The sequence below is a fragment of the Calonectris borealis genome, chromosome 5 (assembly GCF_964195595.1).
Source record: "Calonectris borealis chromosome 5, bCalBor7.hap1.2, whole genome shotgun sequence".
In the NCBI taxonomy this organism is placed as follows: domain Eukaryota; kingdom Metazoa; phylum Chordata; class Aves; order Procellariiformes; family Procellariidae; genus Calonectris; species Calonectris borealis.
The window spans coordinates 9,072,612-9,097,648 of record NC_134316.1 but is presented as its reverse complement, the minus strand read 5'-3'; the positions used below and the strand labels follow the sequence as shown (position 1 = coordinate 9,097,648).

The 25,037-nt window shown below is 44.7% G+C and overlaps 1 protein-coding gene across 4 annotated transcripts; it reads right to left on the bottom strand.

The window, feature by feature from the left end:
* Positions 1-43: 43 nt before the first annotated feature.
* On the bottom strand, positions 44-24,404 carry ZBTB1 (zinc finger and BTB domain containing 1). Of its 4 annotated transcripts, none has more exons than XM_075150902.1 (3): positions 24,284-24,404; positions 12,617-14,528; positions 44-1,681 (listed from the first exon to the last, which is right to left on the bottom strand). In XM_075150902.1, exons 2-3 carry the CDS (start codon positions 14,506-14,508, stop codon positions 1,645-1,647), a joined length of 1,929 nt encoding a protein of 642 aa, XP_075007003.1. In that variant the 5' UTR covers positions 14,509-14,528; positions 24,284-24,404; the 3' UTR covers positions 44-1,644. The 4 variants fall into 4 exon arrangements, with proteins under 4 accessions (XP_075007003.1, XP_075007004.1, XP_075007001.1 ...); XM_075150903.1 differs by having other exon boundaries at positions 12,789-14,528; XM_075150900.1 differs by lacking the exon at positions 44-1,681 and having other exon boundaries at positions 11,989-14,528.
* Positions 24,405-25,037: the final 633 nt, after the last annotated feature.

Below are 25,037 nucleotides of genomic sequence, written 5' to 3'. Positions count from 1 at the left end.
CCATTGTGGAGGGAGGGAGTGAGCGAGCGGCTGTGTGGTGCTTAGCTGCCGGCTGGGGTTAAACCACGGCAAAAGGACATCCCATTTTCTATTAGATTTCCCAGCTGTGTTGTGCCTTCTCCCTGCAGAGTCCCCAGTGGTATCTGGCTTTGCCCAGATATTCACTGTCTTCCCCTTTGCTCCAGCTCAGCCACTGGGACAGAAGTGTTGGCATTCCAGTACTGCACTGAAGACTTTTAGAATGCCTATATTAATATTTAAGGTGTTATGTGTTAATAGAGCTGATACCTTCAATATCTATATGCTGAAATGTTTGGGGCTATGTAAATAGATAAGCAACCACATTCAAAGATATCTGAACATCTTTTCTTGCATTTGTATAGCAACTTTATAAACTCAGAAAGAGTAAAGCAAGCACAGACACATGCCCTATACAAGCTGCAATACAGACAATTATTTTACACACTTCATAACAACAGTAATGAAAATGATGCCAATTATAAATAAAATTATAGACAGACTCTTCTTGAGATAACAGTTATACTGAACAATGAAACATCCTTTTATAGTCATGAGTAGAATTAGTAAGATGCGTAACTACAGCAGAATATAGATCAGCATGTTTAGTCTGCTTACATGTCTCAATCTGATCCACTGTTGTCTAGGGGAAGCAAAAGAAATTAATATTGTTTTAATCCATGCTGGCCCTAATTTGAAACATTTACTGCCTTGGTTTTTTGGTTGGGTTTTTTTCCCCATTAATTTAGCTGGAAACATTAGGATTCCTAAAATGCTCAAATCTGAACACGAATGCGTGATTTTCCTCTTCAAGCCAGCTTTTGCAAGGCTTAGATCCAGAACAAGGTGCACCCTGTGCCCTGTGAAGATTATTTCATCATGAGATTTACTCATCTCCTTGTTGGTAAAAATTTTTCACCATTCTTGTAATAAGACCAGAGCACCGTTTCTTTACTCTCCACATACAAGAACTGTGCTCCATGGAAGGTCCTCTTCAGCTTGCAAATGATGATCATGGCAGCAGGGGGAATCAGGTCAGCTGGATCTTTCTCACCATCCTGTCCTTCCTCAGGGACCCTCTGTCCTCAGTTTTTAAGATTTTTTTTTTCACCTTGTACTCCAGATTAAATTTTTTTCTCTTTTTTAACACTTGATAGTTTAGCATTGTAACTGTCTGAAAACACGTTAGTTTTAGTTCACAAGAACACACTTCTAATGTTTGAACTAAAAAATCTAAACAGTTTTTGACAGAAACTCTAAGAAGCCTCATTTCAGACAAGGAGCACTCCAGCACGTGAACAGCAAATTCTGCAAACTCACTTCAGTGCAGCCCTTAACACCTGGCATCTGCCTCTTTTGGCTGGCTGCTCCATGAAAGGAGACTTCAGATTTGTTTTTAGCAGGTGTAAATAGTCACAAGGAAGTAAGTTTTATAATACAGAGAAGAGTCCAAAACAACTTTTACTGCATGTTCTAATTGGACTGCTTTGGTGCCTTTTGCGACTGCTGCAGTATCTCAAAAAAGCAAAGGTGGTGCCAATTCAGATCTGGCACACGCAGTTCTGAGTTTTTATGAAATCTTTTGCCGACCAGTTCTTCCTCATGTCTTCTTCAAACCTGGTTCTCTCAGTTGTTCAGAAGCTTAGAAGTCCCTATTTCACTACTGCCATGCAGAAAAGAAATGCAAGAAAAATATTAAAAGTCAGAAGCCCATACTCCAGCACTGTATTTGCTAGCATGATGTGGTCCCTCCCACCTCACTATGGTGTGGTTTTGCTCTAAATGCCCATCCTTCGGTTATATTCAGAGCGCCCACCACAGTCAGGAACTGTTAAAAAGCCATGCGGTTCATTTCCTTCAACCTTTACCCCACCAAAACACAACTTAACCTTAAACAATGTTTTGATCTTGTTTCAGAAACTTTTGTTTGTTTCTTTCTCCTTTGCCTTCCAGTTTCAAAACAGCTAAAGATTTGCTAAAGAAAAACTTCACCTCCCAAGCCTCCCAGAAGTTATTTTTGATACAGTGTATGTTACTTTCCAGCAGTGGTTTATGGCTTGGCTTAGTGGATGCTCAAAAAATTGCACGAGTATTATTTCCCCTCAGCCTGGACTTCTCATAGCTTGGAACACCTCCACCCTGGAATACTTCTTACTGCTCTGTTTTTTTGTTAGGTTTTTTTTCCCTGGCCTAACTCAGAAGTAACTGTTATATATTTACTTAACTCCCCTCCCCAAATTCTTATTTTAGGTTAAATGCAGATAAATGGTATAAATATTTACAATTTCTGTCAGTCTCTTTCAACCAAACTAATTTATGACAAATATGAGCAGCTTTGTATCTGATACGAACAGTCAAGAAATTGGAAACATGTGGATGTAACTTTTAAAGACAATCCTCAGGGTTTTTTTCTTGGTACACTGACTTCTTTCTCTGGATATGTAAATCACATTGTACAAAGTATATGATTGTCCTGCTTCTGGCTAATTTACACTTGATGTTTCTATACACACTTATGGCAGCCCTGGACCAAGTGGTTGTGTCTACACTGCAGAGCAGGAAAGGCTTCATGGCTGCACGTTAAGCCAGGTTTATCAGCTGTCTGCATTACTTACCTGCTAAAGCATCCTCAAGGCCAGCTCAGGGCTGAACTTCCGGGCACACCTTTGAGAGGAAAGCCTTGAGAGTGGTGCTCCACACTCCAGTGCGCATTATAGGATGCCCCGTGTGACATGTGGCCAGGCGCTCACAGCATATGCCAGGCCCAGAATTGTCTGTATATTATATCTGCCCTCTGTGCCACATCACCTACTTGATGGTGGGCAAAAAAGCAATCTGGGACAAATGGCTTTTGTTTCATGCCAGCAGGGTGATGTGAACATGGGGAAGCAGGTCTTGGGCAAACTGCTAGCTTCCAAGTACTGCTGGTTCTGGCAGCAAGTCCATGTGTCTACCTAATACAGTCTTCAAATCTTGGAAGGGCATTCATTGGGCTGATGCTGTTATCTCAAAGTAGCTCTTACTTGACTAGCTCAAAGGTCAGGAAATGCCTTTTTTTGCTTGTAAACTAACAAAGGAGGAAAAAAAGGTATTCTAACTACAGTATGCATGTGAACATTATTTTTCCTCAGGCAACATCAGTGTTTCACACTGCTGTTTATTAAGATGCCAGCCTGCATTTTACAGTCAAAGATCTCTGTTATTTGCCGATCATGCCGCATGACTGAGCTTCTTTACACCACCACCCTCAAATACACCGACTATGTATGCTGTGTGGGACCACCTCCGAGTGTGGGAAGGTGGGTTGCCTGTGAATATTAAATTACATTTTTCCAATGAGACTGCAAAAATACTGTTAATCAGTGCCAACTGTGGTGGTGTGGTGTACATACAGAACTGTGAACACCAGAGAACTGCTGGCATTGGTAATAGCTTTTAGCCCACAGTAAGCTAGATTAGAGGTAAAATGTTGTGCCCTCCTCCCAGACTCTAAAATCTTCTAGCTACCCTAAAAACAGAAGTTGTTTTAGGAATGCACAGCTGCAAGAGGATCTGCTTCACTCTTCACACAGTAAACTCTGCTCAACTGTTCGAGCTTTTTAAATAGAAATAATGCATGTTTCCAGTAAGCCACCAGATGGAGCTCACACCTCCCATCACACAAATCCATGAACATCTGCAAAGTTAAAGCACTTCAGAGATGTTACAAAGGATGCAGTTCTTCCACTTCATAAAAGTCAGAGGAAGTCTGTGATTAGCTGGATGTTTACAAATAAAAGGAGGATCTGGAGATAGATCAAAGATAACTCTCCAGATTTGGCATGGTATCAGGTTCCTGTGCTAATAGCATCTGCATGGGTTTGACTGCTACATTAAGCGGTTGAACTTGGTGTTTCTCATCATGTATTAATAATGCTTTTTTAATGTTTAGCACATTTACTAGAAGTTTGAAGATTCAGCCAGCTAAGGACCTGAAAAAACAAAAAAACAACACCCCCAGCTAACAAGATCTTCCAGGCTCCATTTAAAAGAGAAGCACCCGCTGGGTTCTTCCTCACCCTGCTTTCTGCAATGTAAAGGGAATCAAGAAGCAAAGATAAGCACTGTTCCAAAATCTGAAGGATGTAGTACTTCAAGCTTAGTAAACAGGAGCAGTAACGCTCAAAGCCTGTTCTGTAATGATCTAAGTAGCTTGGATGGTCCAATCATACCATATATGCTTTTTACTGAGAAGTCTATAGTTCATCCAGGATCTCAGTGACTTTGGCACAGCCCCAATGACTGGGGAGAAAAGCAGATCTGGGATAAAAGATTGTGGTGTGTGAAAAAGAGAGTTAATGTATATGTGTTTTAAGGGACATCTTTGTTTTGACTCTGTGTAACAAACCGACATAGCTTGTGAGGTCTGGAAGGCCACAGACTATTTCTACTTTCATAGTAGTGCTCTGTTTGAATCTAGTACTTCTATTTGGGGTCTAAGCCACACTGAACTTGATCAAATAAACATTCTCCAAAGGAAACTGCCTTTGAACTATTTAACTCTTTGCACAGCAAACTAAAGCTGAAAGAACTGCTAACGATTACTGTAAGATTTCTTGTGTCTTAATTGACTTATTTTTCAGTTTTTAAGTTACTGTTCATCAGGACCTCTGTCTTTTCCAGCAGAACTGACCATTTAGCAACAGCCAGTAAAATCTAAGTGAAACACAACCCCGTCTGAAAGCAGACTAGGTGGGGCTAATCCTCATAGTTCCAGGCATGCAGACTGTGCCAATGTCATGTTTTACAGCATATGTAACTGTACACAAATTATATTTAATCTACCTGATAGGAAAGCAGCTTAGAGGTCCGAGCTCTCTCCTGGGCTGTGGGACATACTAAGACAGTTTCTTCATCAGTACCAAGGGATCCTACCCTGTATTTCCTCCTTCTACAATTCTACTGTATCTATCCTTTTCCTGCAGGAGGGATATGCTAGATTTCATCTCTTAAAATGTTTCCACTTTGTATAAATAATTAAATAACCAATGGCTAGAAACCAGAACCTCGCTAGTTTGGTAGTTGGGACTCTCTACCAGTAGGTACCATTAAGAACCCCATAGGCAGGGAGGAAACAGAGGCACCATCTTTAGCATCCTGAATAAATGCTCTAACGATGACTTGTGTAAAAGGAAGGAGCGTAACCGATACCAGAAGTCTGGTATCTGCCAAAACCAAAAGTAATCTATGGTATTCAGCAAACACTATTTTTAGCCAAGCGTATCTGCATTTCCACAAACTTTCATGGTCTTGGGACTTTTGCCACGGAGAGAAGGGCATTATATTATTTCTCCCATTCATTTTTTGGGGAGTCAGAAGCAGAAGTCCCTCTGGTGACCATCCCCAATGTAGTGGGATGGTTACCTAAAAAAGGAGAGAATAGGTATTACTGAGTTGTGTAGGTTCAATTGAACATGTGAGAACTATTAAAAAAGGCAAGTTCTTAGCCCTAGTCATTGCTTTAAAAGAGGAAGAAAGCACATCTTCCCATTTCAAAAAAACAGAAGGCAAATAGAAGAGCCAAAAGGATGAATTTTTAAAATAGCAACCTTGTCACCAGGGGAGATGAGGGAGAAGAGATGGGAAAAGACTGATTTTTGCATCTTTCATGTTGGCAACGCAGCTGCTGCAGAGACCTTGGCAATTGCTGACACTGGTGGCACTTTGCCTGACAGACAGGTTGAAAAACCAAGGATTTGTAGACAGTCTTGATTTCCAGTGGATTTCCCACAATCCACACAGCTTCCAGGATTTGGAGGCCTTTAAGGAATGTTCTCTTCATTCTCTGTCAGGAGTCTTGGGATGTCTACAGAACCACAAGACACACTTATCTGAGATCATCTCTTATTTGCAAAAAAAAAAAAGTACACTCCAAAATCTCATTGATGCAAATCACAGTTGAGTTTGAGTAAAAACAATAGCAGCATCAGGACTTCGTCAGAGAGGGAAGTTCTTGAACAGCTCTGAAAGGCTAATTTTTTTTTTTTCCTCCCATAGGAAATGCTAGATGCAGCATTGTTTTTGTGGTTGTAGCTGCAGGAAGATTTACTATAGTTTTAGTATGCGAGAAGGCACAGGACAGGATTAAACCTTCTCATTTTCTTGCAAGAGAATCAAAGATACTGACCACTTCTGAAATTCTAGGTTCTTGGAGTAAGGTGTGCCACGCGAGCTATGCAAGTGTCAGTCAGTCAAAATCTGGCCTTGGACTATCTGCTGATTTCTCATCTCATAATTTGGTTATGTTCCCTTGAATACATTAATACGAAACTTTAAAAACATATTTTCAACTACTTTTATATACGGAATGTGCACAAATTACTGAAAACAGTTTCTCTAAAATGCACAATATTGTTTTCCTATCACTTAAATATTAAAAAAACCCTACAAGACATTTGAGGGCAAAAACGACCCAAAGATCCGAGAGCATTTCTCTTGTAAAGTTGGCACTGGTCATTCAAGTACATGAAAAGGAACATGGGCTGTTGTTTCAGGGCTGAATATTTATAGCCATGATGAACTGACTCCTGAGTCATGAGCTCTGTAGCCCTGTAACAAATTAAGATTTGTCTTTCTGCATGAAAAAATAAAATAAAATCACAATTAATTCCAGAATTGTAGAAGTGACTGTAAAAGTGGCAGAAGACACTTAATTTATAAAATGTGTCCTGGTTTTTGGCATCTTCCCCCTTCAAAATCTCAGCCTACTAACATGTCTCAAGAATACACTGCACAGCAATATTTTAGGAGTTTTTTGGAAGTTGGAAGAAAACACAGAAAACTGGTTTATAGCCGAGAACTACAGAAATGTCAGCTTTTAAAAACATGTTCCTAATTTCTAGCCTTCAGCAGACTTTATATAAAGTCAAATTAGTCATGCTTCATCTTGTAAGTCTTTAAGTCTGTGACAAGCATCAAACCAACTGAGAATCAGAATATTTGATTTTTAACCCTTTCAGATTAGGAAGCACTTAAAAGTCAGAAGCAGGCAAATGGGGATAGTAACAGATACTGCCAGCATCTCCTTAACTTACGCAAGGAATTATCCCGAGCTTTCAATATTAGACCAAAAATGAGATGACTGTCTCCCCTTATCGCGACACCCAGAAAAGCGCTCGTTGTGAGCGGCGAGGGCCACAGGGCAGCAGGAGAGCGGGGGCCCAGCTGCCGAGCGTGCGGGCAGCACAGCTGCATCTGGGCCCACAGCTGGAGGGCACGAAGACCAGAGGAAGGTGGGAGCCCTTCCTGGCGTTCGGCCGGACAAGGGGCCCAGCTCGTTCCTGGGCTCGGGCCAGGCCAACCACACGAACCCAGTGGCATGGAGCGCTACTCAGTCTGTTTCAAGAACGACTAAGAAAGCTCCAGAGCATATTTGAGGGGTGAGCTGAACGCAGGAAGGTTTCCAGTTCTCATGAAGAGGGCAGATAGCATAGACGTGTCTCATTTGTATGTAAGAGGCTGGGCTGCCTTTTTTCCTTATCAGGAAATAGGAGATGAATGTAAGAGTTCAGCTTCCACGAGGATGCTTGGTGGAGACAGAGACCGAGTTAAGCTCGGGACGTGCTTTGAGTTCTGGCACAGCTCATTTAAGCAAACGAGCCCCCTCCCAGCCACTCATTTCTCCCCTTGTGCCACCCCTTCTATTGTGCTAGCGCAAGATCTGACACAGAGCTGGAGAGGGAAGCACAGCGGGGAATTGGTCCAGCCAAAAAATAGCCCCACAGGGAATAAAAAAAAGCCCGTTGTTTGATGCGTTCATTGTGAAGCTACATAAATACGTGCTTTTCGACAATGGAGGGGTGGATATGAGAGCTGAAACTAGGTGGGGAGGAGGAAGGGGCTGCCAGGGCTCAAGGTGGCACTGCCTTCAGGAGCAAACTTACGTCCTCACCAATAGCTGAGATATTCTTGATGGTTTAGCACTAGTGTGTTCAAATACAATAGCGCAGTCAAAATACTCACTTTTATTACAATGTATTTTTAATATATTCTCCAGGGCAGTACATTTTCTGTTTTCAGCTTTGAATAAAAAATATGCTGAATTGTATTTTCTCCATTAACTAAAAGTATTAAATAGAGAAGTCCCCTAATAAAAGCATAAATTCTTAGAGTTCTGTGATATTCTAATCTATTCAAACCAAGATTTCTCCACAGACCTGTTGGCTACAAATACTGTTATACACAAATGTAAATACTCTTTGAATTAACAAGTTGCCAATAAGCATTTACAAGTATGTATACATTTTTTAACATTTGAAACATCTCCTCTGAAACTGAAAAAGAGCTCAACGGCTTTTGTAGTATCTTAAAGCTCACTCCAGGTCTTCATGAATTCCCTCTTTTTAACTTCCAGTAAATCCTGAAAGCTAAGAGTTAGGCTGGCTACTTATAAATTATTTTCAGGGTCGCAGCCCACACCACTGCCAAAATGAGGAAAACAACAGAACAGAGAGAGGTCCTCCAAAAATAAGAATAGCAAATCACTTAAAAATACAAGTCAAAGCATCCAGCAAGGCTGCTTCTTTCTGGCTAAGCCTTGTGCAATGCGATACGCTTACACCTCCACTCTCAAAGATCCTTAAGTGCTTTTACACTCTAACAGTCCACGTAGCACAGTAAGGAGATGCAAAGGAACTATGTTATGATGACTGAGGAGTACAAATTTGTTAGAGGAAACAGAACTCTAAATGAAGTATTTTTGCTTCCCCTTCACTATCTTTCAAATAACAGCAAGACTTCTAGGATATCGTAACTGCAATTTTTTTTTTTTCAGGTTTGCTTTCATTCTGTCTCCACAGTAATTTATTTTTATCATGGTAGGAGCGCTGAAATCCGTCATTTCATTCTCCTGCGGATGTTGGCCCATTCTGGGGAGAACACCCCGGACCCCAGGAGTGACCAGCCCCAGGCTGCCTCAGCACCCACCCTTCTCCCCATTCACGCAGCCAAATTCCTCCTGTCACTCCACAACTTTTCGTCAGTAGTCCCATGCTGTTCCCCTGCGTGCTTTTACACGTTACCGTAAACACTTTCCCCAGCTACTTGCAAGCCAGGCTGTCTTGTTCGTGCCTTAGTACCTTTGATTTGTTCTCCTATACTCCCCTTGATCACTTTTCAGGCTACTTCAGTCATTCTGGTTTTCTCTGCCTACATACAAGTAGATGCACTCTTAAGCTCCCCTGCAGTCCAATTCATGCTCTTTTTGAGCCTTAGTCTGGACATTCATACATGTGAACTCCAAGGCCCTGGCTTTTGTTTCACAAGAACAGGAAAAAACATTAATTCAAGTTCAGTTGGAAAGGTTTAACAAACTTTCCTTTGAAAGGCTATTACAACACAGCTTATTATTGAAAAACAAAGGTATTCCAGGGTGTTTATGAAGTTAGATAGTACACATAAATACCATCATTCCCAGTTCCTCCATTTAACTTCTGTAGTTGGCAGGTCTACTTACACTAGGAAGTAACTTTTTTTGTGAAACGTTTTTGGGTCAAGTTCATACCAATACATTGTAAACAAGGGCTCCCGACCATGAGCAGGAGTCTCCGTAAATCACCTTTAGCCCTTCACTGTATTCAGGAACGATCTCTTAGTCTGCAGAGGTCACCTCCTTTTCAACAGGGTCTTTAACTCAGGCTTTGCTGTGCCCCTGCAGTGCTTCCAGCACAGGGGCTGGCTGTACTTGGTACGCAGTCCGAACTCCCCGTTTCTGCCGTAGTGAGCTAATCACCCGGGCAGACAGCTCTCCCAGCCAAGCTGAGTCATTCTCACTCCGGTCCCACAGGCGTCTACAGGACATTTTATCCACTCCTCCAGCCTCTCCCTCCATGCCAACTTTGGGATTTGCTTCCCACTGCACTGCTCTAATCCTGCCCTCCCAGCCTTTGTCCATCCCTCCTCTCCCACTCAGCCTTCCCACTTCCTCAGCGCCACAAGACTTCTGCCAACTCCCCCAGCACCTCCAGTTCTCCCTCTCTTCCCTTGGCTGCTTTTCCCAGTCCAGCCATAGCTGACACCATAAGGGATAACCTGCATGTCAGAGAATTGCTATGCGCAGTGTATTAACCCCCCCCAACTCTGCCACTACAGCACTTGACCGACTACTTCATCCCTAAGACGATCATTATAGTTAAATATTTTGTCTTTTGAAGAGTCTTATAATCACCTTAGCACTGACTCCCGTGCTAAAAAGTGTTAAAATACCTGTCCCACTTATTCTTTGAACTCTTACACACTGAGCTTCAGTCTGGGTTGGGATGGGGAATGTGGAATAAATCCTAATAAGGGGGAAGCTCTGAATTAACTGAAATGCTGGAGTGCATTCATGTCCGTGGTCTTTTTGGCCCTCGTGTTATTCAGGACTTGGTTAGCTTCAGCGGCACACAAGAAAACATAGGACTGAGCAGTTACGGCAAAAAGCTAAAGGCCCAAACTGCACCCGGGGCAGTCGGTGCCCGGGGAGCCAGCTGCCAGCTCAGGACTCAGGTCTGGTGGTGGGGTTGTCCTCCATCACTGCAGAAACACACACGTCTACCAACCAAGAGAAATTCTAGTGCACATTTAAAACTAAATAAATGCAAGGCAACTCATACTAATTTAAATAGTTATAGTGGAGATTCTGAACTCTCTTAATTTCCCTATATAGTTTAACATTAAAGCTCAATACCCCTCGTAATCCCCAAGAAACAACAAGGGATCAAAACTCAACTCCGACAGCAACAAGCGCGTGAAAGCCCCGGACTAGACCCTCAGCTCCTGGCTCCTATTCTCAACCCCACCATTGGCGCACAAGGTGATAGAATAGAGTATTTCGGTTGGAAGGGACCTACGACGATCATCTAGTCCAACTGCATTAATTGCTGATTTAAATTGCTTTCCTCCCTCCATGGCTCAGTGGGAAATAGCATTACTACCCTCTTTGATAAAGTGAGATCTGCTGGGAGAAAGTACTGCTAGGTTTTATTTTTTAATAGTCTGCTCCACCATCACATATTAGGATCCTTTCCTCCCCCCACTAAAAATCACGCACTTAACAAACATTTAGACAGCTGGTGCCTAAGAGTCAAAGCCAGTCGTTCTCCCAAAGGCCAAACTGCCTCACTGAATTGATGTCAGCTGGTACTTAGGATTTTTAAATTCAATTAAATTAAGAGACAAGCTACGCAGATTAGGGCTAAACTAGAATCAGAAAGGAATCTTAAAAGGCAGAAAACGTCTTTACATTTATTAAGCAAACTCTGCAGTCTTTTCTTGTTATATTCTTGTTGAAAAACAGAACATTCAGAAAGTATCATGAAAACAAGAAACAAAAAAACTAAGGTTCACATGAGCCACACTCCCCCTTCCCCTCCCCGCCCAAGCGATGGGACTATCTTCACACCCATCCCACTTCCAACTTCCCAACACAAGCAGCAAGGCACCATTTACAGCTAGGCTGAGAAATGCAGTCTTCAATGCACATCGCCATTCTGCATTCCTAGCAATCCACCACAGCCACTCTTCCCTTGAATATTAGAATAAGCAGGTTTTATATACCCACGTAGGAACAGACAGAAAACGAAAGGCCAACGTCAGTTGTACAGTTCTGCTAGGACTTCAAGTCTGGAAAATGACCACTCTGCTGGGAACTCCTCGGTTATCCCGACAGTCATTAACTCCCTTTCCCTTTGCGCACACCAGTCCACGTCTGCAAGGTTTAACTGAGCCTACGTGTTCTCACCCCTGGGATGCACGTTCCAACAAAACCAAGAAGCAGAGGACCAGGACAGCCAGCTCTGCCCTTACAGCAGAGTCAGAGAGCAAAGGATTATTTCTTGGCATTGGAGGTTTTTTTCATTTTGAAAATTAATTTGGGGATTATGCTCTTGCACGTTAATCGCTGTGATCTAAAATTTTCACATGAAGAAACAACACATGGAAATATTAAAGCACTCATCTTACGGACATGGATCCGAGAACTGTTTAATAGCAGTCAGTGAAGGGGTAACATTGTGCTTTTAATCTACAGTTTAAAAATAATGATTTGTATATCTACTTAGTAAAACAATAAAATTAAGAACAGAAACTGATATTAGGAAACAGTGAAAATGTAATAATTAAACACATGATGCTTTTCAAAGCTATATACTTAATGAGCCTAAATAGACACCTATGGTTAGGAGGGTCTTAAAAAAAATAATAAAAAAAGAGACTTATTTTCAATTTTTTTGGTTGTGGTGTTTTTTTTTTTTTTTCCAATTTTTGTCTACTATACTGTATGCCTTGCTTTGGTGTTCTCTCTGCTGTCAACTTAATGCTTTAACAGTATGTTTACGCTTATGTTCTTTTCAAATGCTTGGCATTATAGTGAGATCTCATATCTTTCCTCAAATTAAATTTTGCTCCACATACTCCACATGTATACAGGTGAACATCCATGTGCTGCTCCAGTTGCTCATTATTTGGGAATATCTGAAAGCAGACCTGGCATATAGTCTCTCCAGCTGATAAGTGAGATATCATATGCCGTACATGGTCATGTTTTCGGAAGTTTCCTTGATCACAAATGGAACAGACATACCTGGCCATGCCTTTGTGCATATCATTGTGGAGCCGCAACTGGCGCTCTCTTAAGAACTGCTTCCCACATGTCTGACAAACAAACTGTTTTTCCTTGGTATGAACGGTATAGTGTTCCCGCAAGTGGCAACGCTGATAAAATCCTTTCCCACAAAGATTGCAGAAATGCTTACGTCTGTGATCCCTCTCGTTCTCTTCCATCATGGAGTTCTTGAACAGATCTTGCTCCAGGCAGTTTGACATATGTTCAACCACTAGGTTTTCAGTTTCAAAACGCTGACCACAATTAGGGCATCGGAAAGGACAGGCAGAATGCTTGTATAACTGTTTTTTTTGAAGGCTGTTCATTTGGAAATGACTGTCCCTGAAGTCCTCTAGCATCTCTGCAAACATCATGTCCCTTATTTCTGACTGCTCCTCGGGGTTTTCTTCCAAGTCCATTTTCTCCTCCGAATTCCTGATACCGTTCATGGTCAGATCCTGGGGTTCTCCACAGGTCTGCGCATGGTCCTGTAACTGCTTGCCTTTGACCAGTATTTGACCACACTTGCCACAAGCACATATATTTTCTATGTGTTTGGATAAATAATGAGAGGACAAATCTTCCTCGGTGATTGTTAGCCCACAAAGTTCACAGGGAGCATTCTCCACATCTTCCTGCACTGAAGGAGCCTTCCTGTTAAGGTGCCGTGGACTTTTCAAACACTTTCTTTCATCCTCATCCATGGATAAACGGGGTTTTAAAGTCTTCCGAGCATTTCTCTTCTCTCTGATCTCTTCCTCAACATAGTATCTGTAAAGCGGCTCTTCCTGTTCATCATCTAGGTCGTCATTATCGGAAGACTCATTGCAGTCTTTATCTGTCACCTTAATAATATTAAAATCCTTCAGCTCATCTGCAGGATTGTCCTCTGGTTCCATCTTGATGATAATCCTCTTCCTCTCAGAGGCTCTACCTCCTTCTTCACCTGATGTCTCGGAGGCAACCGTGCTGCTTTTTCTGCTTGTGATGTTTGACACGGGAGACGAAGAATCGTCCGCAGCTTGGCTTGAATCCCCCTTGTATTTTTCTGTTTGCGTGGAGATTATTTTAGAAGTAGAGTCCTTTTCGTTAAAGTCTATTTTTTCAGCACTGTAGTACCTGGCACTTTGGTAAGAATGCCTGTTAGTGCACGTTAACACGTGCTCATCCAGCAGCTTTTCACAGCTAAAACTAAACCCACAGCTGTCGCAGGTGAAGCTTCTTCCAAAACGGCGCGAGTGGGACACGCGCTCTTTTGTGTGAGAGAATTTGGACGTGGTGCTTTTTTTGCAGACATCAAACAGTTGTTCGGGGAAGCTGCTTAGCTGCAAAGCTTCTTCATCAGGCTCTTTGTTATGGGACGTATTTACTGTTGAACTTGGCGGCTCCATGCCCCACCTGTTTGCTTCGCTGCCATTTCTAGCAAGCGTGTCTTCATACATTCTCACGCCAAATATCATTTTACTATTCTGGGTGCTAGAAGCAGAAGATGAACATTTTAAACTAGATGAGTCTGTATCCTGTATATCTTCTAGACATTCAGGTACATTATATAGCTGTAAATAGTTCATGGCCACTTTAAATTGCTCAAAATTGGCAGGGGCTGTCATAATTTTTCCTAAATACATGAACTGTAAAATAAGATCAAAGCATTCAGCGCTAATCTTCATGTTGCTTAGATTCAGCTGGGCTGTAGTGTGTTGATGGTTCATAAAAAACATCCTAAAATAGGAGCTGCACGCAGCAAGAACTGCTTTATGTGCTTGAAAATAAATATCATCGATAGCGATACAGCAGTCGCACAGAAAGCCCCACTCTCTTTGGTTGTTTAGCTGCTGAAGGACATAGTTGCTGTGGCTGGTTCTTGCCATCTTGTACTTCAATTACAGCCCTGCATAAAGAAGAAGACATCTGTTAAATCACGAGCACGAAAAGCAAAACGTACTTAAACGTAGGGAGGAACTGCCATCTTTTTCTTCTCTAGATCTTCCTATTCTCGCACTGTTTGTGGTACAGCTTCCCGTCTGGAGATCTTTGCTGGTAACTACTACGAATATTGACGCCAGTGAAAACATCCATAATTCCATGTTCTCACCACCAGACTTACAAGACTAGTAAACTAATAAACTTCACCACCACACATGTCAATCAGAGCAACGCTGCTGGAATATAAATTAGCAAATATATCTCAAAGTCCTACAGCCAAGATTTTCAGATATGAATTCTGAATGCAGAACTTCAAAAACTTCATAGGGTAGACTTCTGTAAGATGGCCCCAGGACAACATCTATACCAGGTAAGCTGACTGTAAGAAACCACTCTTCAGTCTCAACTTGCCTTTTTCACCTGTCAGTCCAACGGGCATATGATGCAACACATACTGGAAACCAGGCCAGGCTCAAACTGGTCTTTCCCTCCCCATTAAAGAAAACTAAGAAGATACATCAGTGGAGCATCCACACAAGCTACGTCCACACACTTTTTGCTCTTCAGGGCAGCTCAGGGACAGTCTCAACCTCATCTGCAAGGCATCTTGCAAACCAGGAACTGCAAACTCAAACGCAATCTCAGCAGCACAGGGCAGCCCGGCTGCGATGGCACATCCCACGTACGAGCCCGCTGCAGATGGTGACCAGGCTAGCTGCGCAACAGCCGCGCGGACTGGGGAGAGGCAGGAAGCGGTGCACGCCGCGCCTCCAACTGCTCTCAAAACCACTCGGTCAGAGCGCTGTAATATAACCAAAACATGCAGACGGGAGACCGGACAAAGAAAAACTCAGCAATGGAGAACTGCGAAAGCTAGCAAGCCAGAGGTGGAGCCACAGTGAAATGAAGCCTCAACAAAGACTAGAGGGAAAGGTCTGCGAGTGCTGAAAGCTGCTGTAACTGAAAGGACTGATTTATCCTCCAGAGAGAAGAGGAAGAAAACGTAATTGTTTATGTTAACAGAAACATCCAGAAATATGCATTGTACACAGAAGGTGCGCATTTGATTTACAGAAGATAAACTTAACCAAGTATGGCCAGATCCAACAGCTAGTCACTACTCACTTCGGAAACCCTTCACTGATATACATAATCTGTACTAACTGCACAGGGAAGGGGGTGAGAAACCAAAAGAAGATATAAAGAACGCCCTAACTGAAATGAAAAACCTAAAGCAGTAACAAGCATTCTTAACATTTTGAAAGGTTATTGCAAACAATGCAAACTATAAGATATTTGTACAAACAAAGTACAGGCTAGCAAACAACATATATTAAATGGCATTTTACGACTCAATGAAACGCGTGGATTGATTTGCAACCATTCCTTCAACTCTCCAAAATTTAAACAAAATACGCACAAAAAATGCTCCCTATTTCTTCTTATTCCGCTGACAGCTTACATCTCCTAGAGGCTGGGAAACGGGTGGAGAAATTAAATTCCACAATTAGTGTTGGATTCACAAGTCATAGGCGTTGCCTGGCTTGTTAAGTAGCAAACCTAATGTTAAGTCACCGTTGTTCTTCATTCCACAAAGGACTACCATGGAAGAAACACGTTCAAGCTCTCAAGACGGGAACATGCTCACCGCGCCCAGCAATATTCCCTACTGCCAATTTATACAGCAGTACTTACAGATCACCACCAGCACAAGACCTTGTCTGACAACAGGAACCTTGAGATTTGGGTTGAACTACACTGATGATGAGCATCTGAATGGCACCTGCTCCTCTCCTCTCAACCCAATCCTCCAAACCCAAAACTCAAGGCGAGCACCCTGCCATCATAACTCTCTGACCAGTTTGGCCCAGTGATGTCCACTGCAGAAATACAACTCGTTGCATTAATTTAATGGTTTTCTTACTAACTCGTGAAAGGGTGGCTTTGAAAGTAGGAGAATCTCTGAAACAACTTCTTGTCTTTTCTATAGAAGATTGATTATTGTCTAATAATGAACTCACTGGGTGAGTTCAAATGTTTCTGTGAAAAATAGCAAAGCTCTCAACATCAAGTAATCATAAAAGGGCACTTCATATTCTTCCAAGTGCTAACATGTTTTAGATTTGAGGTAATTCATTAGATACTTAAATATAATTCAGTATACTGTATCAAGAACAGCAGCTGCGTAATGACAAAGGATTGACTTCAACTTCCACAATAAAGGCGTGAAAACCAGCAAGAAAGTGAGAAGATGCAGTCTGAGGCATCACTCGCCTCTTGGTGTGAACTGCCATCGAGACAAGAAAAGGGTGAGGACAGCGGGTTTTAATCTCATCCTCATAAAGTGGCAAGTTTTCATTTTTACGTGTAAAATTTTTTTTGTATGCTAAAAGTACTCCATCGTATCTTCCAGTAGCAGAAGAGCAGTAGAAGCAGCAAACCCGTACTGAAAAGGAAGGTCACGAACTACCTGCACACACCCGCAGACTGGGGCATTTCCACACGGTGGGAACGATCTGGCAGCCACTGGAGCAACAGCACCCAAACTCATCGTTTCTAAGTTTCCTTCTTCTTTGGAAAAGGTGAAATATATTTCCCCTTTTGACAGGGGAATTCTTGCAGAGCTTTCAGCACTGGCCTGACACACAACAACGACCTACCGGCAATGCCTACCTCCTACCGCCACTCCGGAAAAAACCAGCCCGAACATGAGGTCACTTGACCAGGATGGCAAGGTGCTCAGATACGTACCTGGCCTCTATCGTGGTTGTACTACACGTAGGTATTAAAATAGAGAGTGTTTGAAGTTATTTACGTTAATGAAAGTACTGGCACCCTCCCTCTGGACGCTGTATTAACCTGCTGTATGTAACTATATATTTACAGCTGCCAACACTTCCCACTATGAGAGCCTGTGTTGGGCTATTTAAAACTTTGACACATTTCAACCAGCAAAGGCAAAACTTTCCTTCTGAATTGTCTGCTTTGAAGCGATTTATTTTTTTTTCCCCTCCACAGAAAATTTCAGCCAAAACGGTTCCAAAAATGAGGCTAAGAAAAAGCTTTCATATATGTAGATTATTACTTTTTCTTTTAAAAATAAAATAAGTTTATCTTCCAAAATCTTTGAAGGGAGACTTCATATGGGACAAAGTGTGATGTCTTGGATATGTTGTCACGATATAAAAATCTGCCTGAATTTGGCCAAGCTATAAGCTTGAGGGGGAGAGGAAGATAAAAATTATCAGCTTTTTCACACCTAAGACTTTTCTTAGTTACTAAAATCTCAGATTACAGCCTTGCTGGGAATATTTCATCGTCCTGCAGCTCCTGTGTACATAGGGGCCTGCCTGTGCCACCCCACCCAGGGTGAAATCCCCCTTTCGCACAGAGCTCTGCCATGGTTTTAAACTACACAAGGGTAGATTCAGGCTAGATATAAGGAAGAAATTTTTTACGATGAGGGTGGTGAATCCCTGGCACAGGTTGCCCAGAGAGGTGGTAGATGCCCCATCCCTGGAAACATTCAAGGTCAGGTTGGACGGGGCTCTGAGCAACCTGATCTAGTTGAAGATGTCCCTGCTCACTGCAGGGGGGTTGGACTAGATGACCTTTAAAGGTCCCTTCCAACCCAAACCATTCTATGATTCTATGTGTGACCTCCACAAAGTCACGCACCGGCAGCGAGGCTTACTGGAGATTGCTCCGCACCACGACTCACTGCTGGGTTTTAGCATCTCTCCTGGCAGCTGGATGGAGAAGGCGCCTGGTTCCGGCTGATGAGAGCCAGACCCAGGAGCGGACTTAGTGAAAACGCAGGGAGATTGGGAACTGTAAGGAAGGGCAAACCTCTGGAAATCGGGAGGGCAGGCTGGGAGTGGCGTGCTGAGCTGAGCGGAGGGAACTGGCATTAGGAAGCAGCAGTGGGAATTAAAAATGGGTGCAATGAGGGTCTAAATGGTGGAAGGAAGGTGCTTGGGCAAGAGTCTGGGAAGAGCCAAGTTGCAGAGGCTAGGGCAGAAGGGGTAAAAAAAATAGACATGCTTTTGCTGGGGAATGGGTGGAAAACAATTACAGCATTCACCTGAACCCTGAATTCCCAATTCCATCCCTTTGCCATCAGCAAATATCATGGGCTTGCAGACAAACTCCTTCCTGTCAAGAGCAAGCTCTCAGAAAACGATCATTTACCATTATTTTGTTACTTTAATTGCGAAAATGGCAGAGATCTGCATTTATCACCTATGTGGGTGGTTCAATGCTGCAAACTATTTTTGAAGTTTGCTTTGGAAAAAAAGCAGGCATTAGAATAAAAACAGGTCCTTTTTACAGAAAACCCAAGGTTTCAAAGTTAAGCGTATCCACAAGAAATGCCGTAATTAATGCAGGATTAATTCAGCTGCCATTTATGCATATATTGTGGTACAGTCTTCCAGCTCTCCTCTTACCAAAGGCTCCCTTCCTTACTCAGCGCATCCTCTGGATCTGTCCAGGGATGGATCTGAGCAGCAACACCAGATCCCTGCTCATTCGGCACAGCATTTGGAGGATGTGAAGTGAACGCGACTAGGGGACAAAAAGGAGAATCTTACAGCAACAAACAGTGCCTTGGAGGACAGCATCCCATCACCGTCAGTGCCAGGACAGGTCACTTCAGCCTGTTTTTTTTTTTTAAGTCTGGCTTGCATTTTTTGGATGTCCAATTTCTTCACACAGGGAAACACCATCAGCAGCAAGTGAGGCCAGTGGAAGCTATTCTCTGGATGTATTAATCACCGAGTGTCTTGAAAAATTAAAGCTCTACACAGGCAAGTTTGTCAATCCAAAATTTTTACGTATTTCTGATCCTCTCTGACTCTATTCTGTTTCAAAAAGAGGAGAAATGCCAGCCAGTTGCCCGGCGGACTAGCACACTGCCTTTGTGAAGCACCCAAATACTATAGTCACAAATGTCACAGGAAAGCAACGGAAGACAGTTTACACACGAGGAAGGCAAGTAACTCCATCTTCAGCAATGATCGATTTGTGCAGTAAACACAGCAACGGGCCACGCCGTAAGCAATACTAAATGATGCAAAGGTGTTCTGAAAAAATATGCTAGAAAAGCATCTGATGTGAAAACGAAAAGCGAAGATACTCGAGTCAGGTAATTTCACTCCAATTTGCAAACTCAAAGTCTCCATATGCGTTTTATTTTCCTAGTAAATGTTTGTTTTTACACTGCCACGCTTTGATTCAAGCTGTTTGTCTGCCACCAGATTTTTTCTTTTATTTTGAGTCACCACTCAGCTACTATTACTATTCTGATGTTACCATGAACAAGGTAAGTTGCACTATTACACTAACCAAATACGTTGTTTGTAAGTCTGCTAACAAGAAAGAACAGGTATTTACTACAGCTCCATGCTTTTTGCCATTTCCTCACATTTAAAATTTTTTAAGATGTTTTAGAACTAAAGAAGTAAAAAAAGTCCTCAAGCAAAGAACTGGTAAAGTTCTTTTGCTAACTTCTCTGTCTTTAAAAAAGACGTACCACAAGGTTCAGAATTTAGGAGCCTTTCGGCTCCTAAAATTAGTAGGTGGTTTTCAAAACCCAGCATTTCCACTGCTGAGCAGGCAAAAACGGAGCGCTTACATGCTTAGTTACTGGCTGCTTTTCTTTGGAAACCAAGAGCAGGCTGGACAAAAGTATAATAAATGAGTGTAGAATTTGGTGCTAATAGAAAACGAGACTGGAAAACCTCAAGAAAACAACGCCCAGTTATCCAAAGAAACAAGCGCGTGGGCAGCAGAAAGCAAATTCCGCATCACAGTCTTGACACCATATCCCATCCTGGCGCGGGTTCCCAAGAACTCTCCTCCCTAAAGAGTTATTTTGCCTCTGTGGGTCAGATCCACCAAAGAATCTGGATTCCTATATGACAGCATCTAGATGCTCAGGAGAAAATCCTACACAACACGTCTAAATTCTCCGTGTGATGCTTGAGAAGCTTAGGCGTTCGGCTAGTGCATTGCCCACGGAGCTGTCGACAGGCTACAACTTTTACCTAGACATACTCAAGAGGAAGCCACCGAGATTGCTCTGATACTGTAGAGTCCAAGAAAGTGCCTCAGTTTACACAAACGTTGCAAAAACTGCAAAGAACTTGGGGCCAGGTGACCACCGTCCACCTCAAAAGCAGGTATGGATAAGCTGCAGTCAGCATTGCAAGCGTAGCCTTGATCATGAATTAAAACAATTATGGGAATTCCACATACTGCCAGGGAAGATCTAATTAAGCTCCATTATTCGGGCTACGAAGGACTGAAGGTATAATTTATTCTCCTCCCATAGCCCTTCCAATCAGCTGCCTTCAGGCGTGCTAGTTGTGAAGCCGTTTTCAGTGATGTAGATACTCATCTTCAGACACATCCTGATGGCTGAATCAACTCATTTTAAACAGACTTGTGGCCAACGTATAGAAACAAGTTTTAGCTGACACCTGGGCTAGATCTGAACCAGGGAAAGGTGAGGTGCTCCAAAGCCCCCAGCCACGAGCTGTCGGAGCCACTCGATCCCTCCTCAGCAGGCAGTTCTCCACCGATTCAGCATCCGTGTGAGAAACAGCCGTCAAAATTTAGCAAGTTATGATTTTCAGCTGGTAACTGAGAATTAGTTAAGATGTATCACATGTTCTTAGGTAAGAACACTCCTCAAAAGACAAGGAATAAGGTGTCAGAAAAGCATGAGTGAATAAATTAAGAACACGGAGTTTGCACTAAAGCCCCATCTCAACTTCAAACAACTTTAGATCAGATCTATGGAGTAAAAGTGCTAAAGAGAGCTTATACAGTCTTTTAAAGTAACTTGCTAGCCACAAAGGATTACTCTAGAAAGTCATCTTTTATCCGACACCCTTACAGTTGTAAAAAGTTGCCAGGCAACATGGTAATGATATGTTTAAAAGAAACAATGGGGAAAAAAAATTATGACACCCCATTTATGCCTTGTAGCTGAAAGATGAGCTTTTTTATCTAGGCTCTCCATGTTACCCCAACTTTCAGTTTCAAGAGGCATCTTGGTGGTTTAGCCATCTCTTGAGACCCTCAAATGAAGATACATGTGCCTTCCAGGAAAGCATCCTTGGCTAAACACAAGTCGTACTTTGGCGTAACAACTTGCTGGATGCACATGAATGAAGCACAGTAACTTGTGACACACAGGTCAGACTACAGATTTTGCTGACTCTTTGTGGTCTTAAATGCTTCACATTTTACTTGGAGCACATGAAAAAAAAAAAAAACATTGCTAAGGTCTCCATCCAATTAAGAAAAAAGGCAACAGCCAGCTAGTTCTAGAGTTTTGCAATGGCACAACATGCAGAAAGAAAAAATTACCAGACAAATTTGAGGATATAAATGGTCTTCATGCAAATTATGTCAGCTGTTGGGCCCACACGCTGCGTCTGCAGCAGAACTCTTTGGTGTTTACCGTGCCCAAGCAGAGGCAGGGCAGGATAACCCAACCGCTGGGGAACCACCGGTCAAACTGAAAAATGCACATGGGGCTTCTCACGCTACGTGCGTGTGAGGTCCGGAAGGACTCTAGTGAGAGGTCCAGCTGTAACAACTAAGAGAAAGGACACCTGGATTTTTATCAGGAAACTTTCATTATCTCAATTTTGAGCAGCTATTTTGCTTCCATACAGCAGATAAGTAACTCCTAAGGCTTTGTCCATCCGGGACTTTCAGAAGACTCTCCACTGTCAGCAACAATGGAAATCTGTGAAAGAAGTAATTAACCTCATGCATTCAAGTAAGAAAGCATCTAAAAACCCAAATCACGGGTTGGTATGAGCACTCTCAACATAATTGCTGCACATTCCTGTGCCAGTGACAACATGGCATGAAGAAAAGACTTGTGCAAGCAGAGCTGAAGCATCTGTTAAGCCTGTGATCTTATTCCACACAAAACTTTCCGGCTACCAGGAAGAAGGGGCTTCTATTACTTTTCCGAGCTTCCTACGCAGCACCAGCCCATGTCTTCATTACCTTCATCCTCCTGCAGCCACCCCTCATCCATTCAAACCCCGCCAGTGCCTGCTGGCTCCCTGCTACCTCAAACAGCAGCAGAGTGCAACTAATACGACTCGCTACTCCTCAGGTTTTCTGGCCAGTCATCCAAAAATCTCTCCACAATCTTGTCAACTCACTATGCTGCTGCCTAGGAAAATCTCCGCCAGCGCTGCAACCGTTCGCGTTTGGCCGGTTTTCCCCACGGCCATATGGTCTCAACGCCTCTCCCCCGCTCGCCATGAAAGCTTAAGTTGTAGTTCAGTAAAAATGAGAAGCCCGCATCCCCCCTGCTCACGGCTGCTGTGTGGGTTTTTCCAAGAGCTGTAATGAGGAATGTTAAACAAACACCTTTAATTAAAGGAATGTTTGTTTAATGTAATTAAATGCCTAAGGAACACCACACTGTTGCAGCCCTGGATAGTTTTGCAGTATGTGCTGTACCTCGCGATGTAGTGTAAGGGAAATAATGCAAGCAAATGACATAATCTGGCAGTAAATATCCAAATATTAAATAGCATCCAACCCATGCTATCCCTTTACCAATGCCTACGTGTCAAGAGGAACCGGCACTCGTCTATCAGCCGAGTCTATCAGGCCAAACTTGAGAATCTGAGTTACAAAAAATCCTGGGAAAAAGAAAGGAATAAAACCCCAGCCCCAAACCCAGAGCGTTTTCAGTCCCCTTTCCTCTACTTTTTACTACCTTTCTATCCGAGAAGAAAAGAGGAGTCCTTTGAGGAACGAGACTTTCGACACCGCTCCCAGAGCAACACAGGGCTTGTTTTTATGTGACAAAACTATTCCCCTTTCCTTTCCAGCCGCCTCCAAGGCGATCCTGTGCACTGCCAGCCCCGAGTGAAACCCAAGTCTCCTGCCTGGCAGGGTGGAGCATTCCCTCTAGGCTGCAGCTCAGTTTTTCGCTAAACTACTGCAACTCACTCGAAGTTTTGAGTTTGTTTTGTTTTTTTTTTTTAAAGAAAAAAAGAAAGAGAACGCAGCGCTCGGATCCGCTGGCCTGCTGGCGGGGGGGACGGGGCTGGGCGGCGATAACGGCACTCGAGATGTTTAACGTGACTCCCAGCCCCAGAGTAAACAGGGCAGCGCGGTGCCCTTCCTCGCCTCACGCCTCTGCACCTCCCTAGGCCGCTTCTCGTTTTCCAGCGCCGGCGCCCCGCCGAGCGGCGCAGCATCCCCCCGCCGGCCCCGCGCCCGCTTCCGCAGGGCCCCGCCGCCGGCCGCCGCGCCTGCCTCCCCTACCCGCCCCGCAGGTGGAGCGCGCCTGCCGCGGCCCCCGCGCAGCGCCCCGGCAGCACCGCGCCGGACCCGCCGCCGCGGCGCCGCCGCTCGGCCCCCGCGTAGCCCGGGCGGCGCCGCGCCGCGCCGCGCCAGGCCGCCGGGCGCAAGGTCACCGCGGCGGCCGCTCGCCAGGGACCGGCCGCGGCTGGAAGGCCCCTACCTGGCAGCGCCGCTCCCCCCGCGCCACTATGGCGGGCCGCCCCGCGCCGCGCCGGGCCATGCCGCGGCCGGCGCCGCTCGGCACTTCCCACCTCCCGCCGCCGGCGGAGCTGCGGCCGCCGCGCCGCGCACCGCCTCCCGCCTCCCCCCTCCCCAGCGCCCGGCGGCGGCCCCCGGGGACGGCGCGGAGGGGCGCGCAGCCCCGCTTACCCGCGGCGCGGGGAGAGGCAGGCGGGCGGGCGGCCGCCGAGGAGGAGCTGCCTGTGCTGCTCCCGCCGCCGCTGCTGCTGCTGCCGCGGCTGCAACAAAGGACTTCCGCCCCGCCGCGCCTGCTGCTGCCGCAGCGCCGGCTCCGCCGCGACCGCACGGAGCCGGACCCCTCCCCTCGGCGGCCGGCGGCTCCCGGCCCCGCCGCTGCCAGCGCAGCTGCGCCGCCGCCAATGCCGGGGCCCGGCGGGCGGCTCCCTGCCGCGCTCCCCTCTCCTCCCATGCCGCCGGGGAGGCGGCGGGGCCGCCGCGGCGCGGCCCGGGCTGGCGCGGGCGGCGCCCCCTCCCCATGTGCCGCAAGCCCGGCCCCTCCGCGGCCCCCCCCGGCGAAGCCCCCCGGCGCGCAGAGGGGGGACCTGGAGCGGGGCCATCGTCGGCCGGTGGGCGCCCACCGGGACCCTCGCTGCCGGGCTGTCGCGTCCCGCTCCTCTCCCGCGGAGCCGGAGAGGCGGGTGGAAATGCAGCCCTTCCCCGTGCAGCAGAACGGGGTGTCCTCTCCTTTTCCCTCGCACCAGCCGGGACTGGCGGTAACGGGGAAGTCCTGGTCACCCATATGGAGGTCCAGCGTTCGAGTTTTGTACCCGCAGCCTTACGGCCTCCTGCCTGTGACAGTTTAATTGCAAGTTGCAAGAAAAACAACTGCAAGTTGCATGGGAAAGTATTTCCTTTTTGCTGCAATTTCACACGTTAATATCAC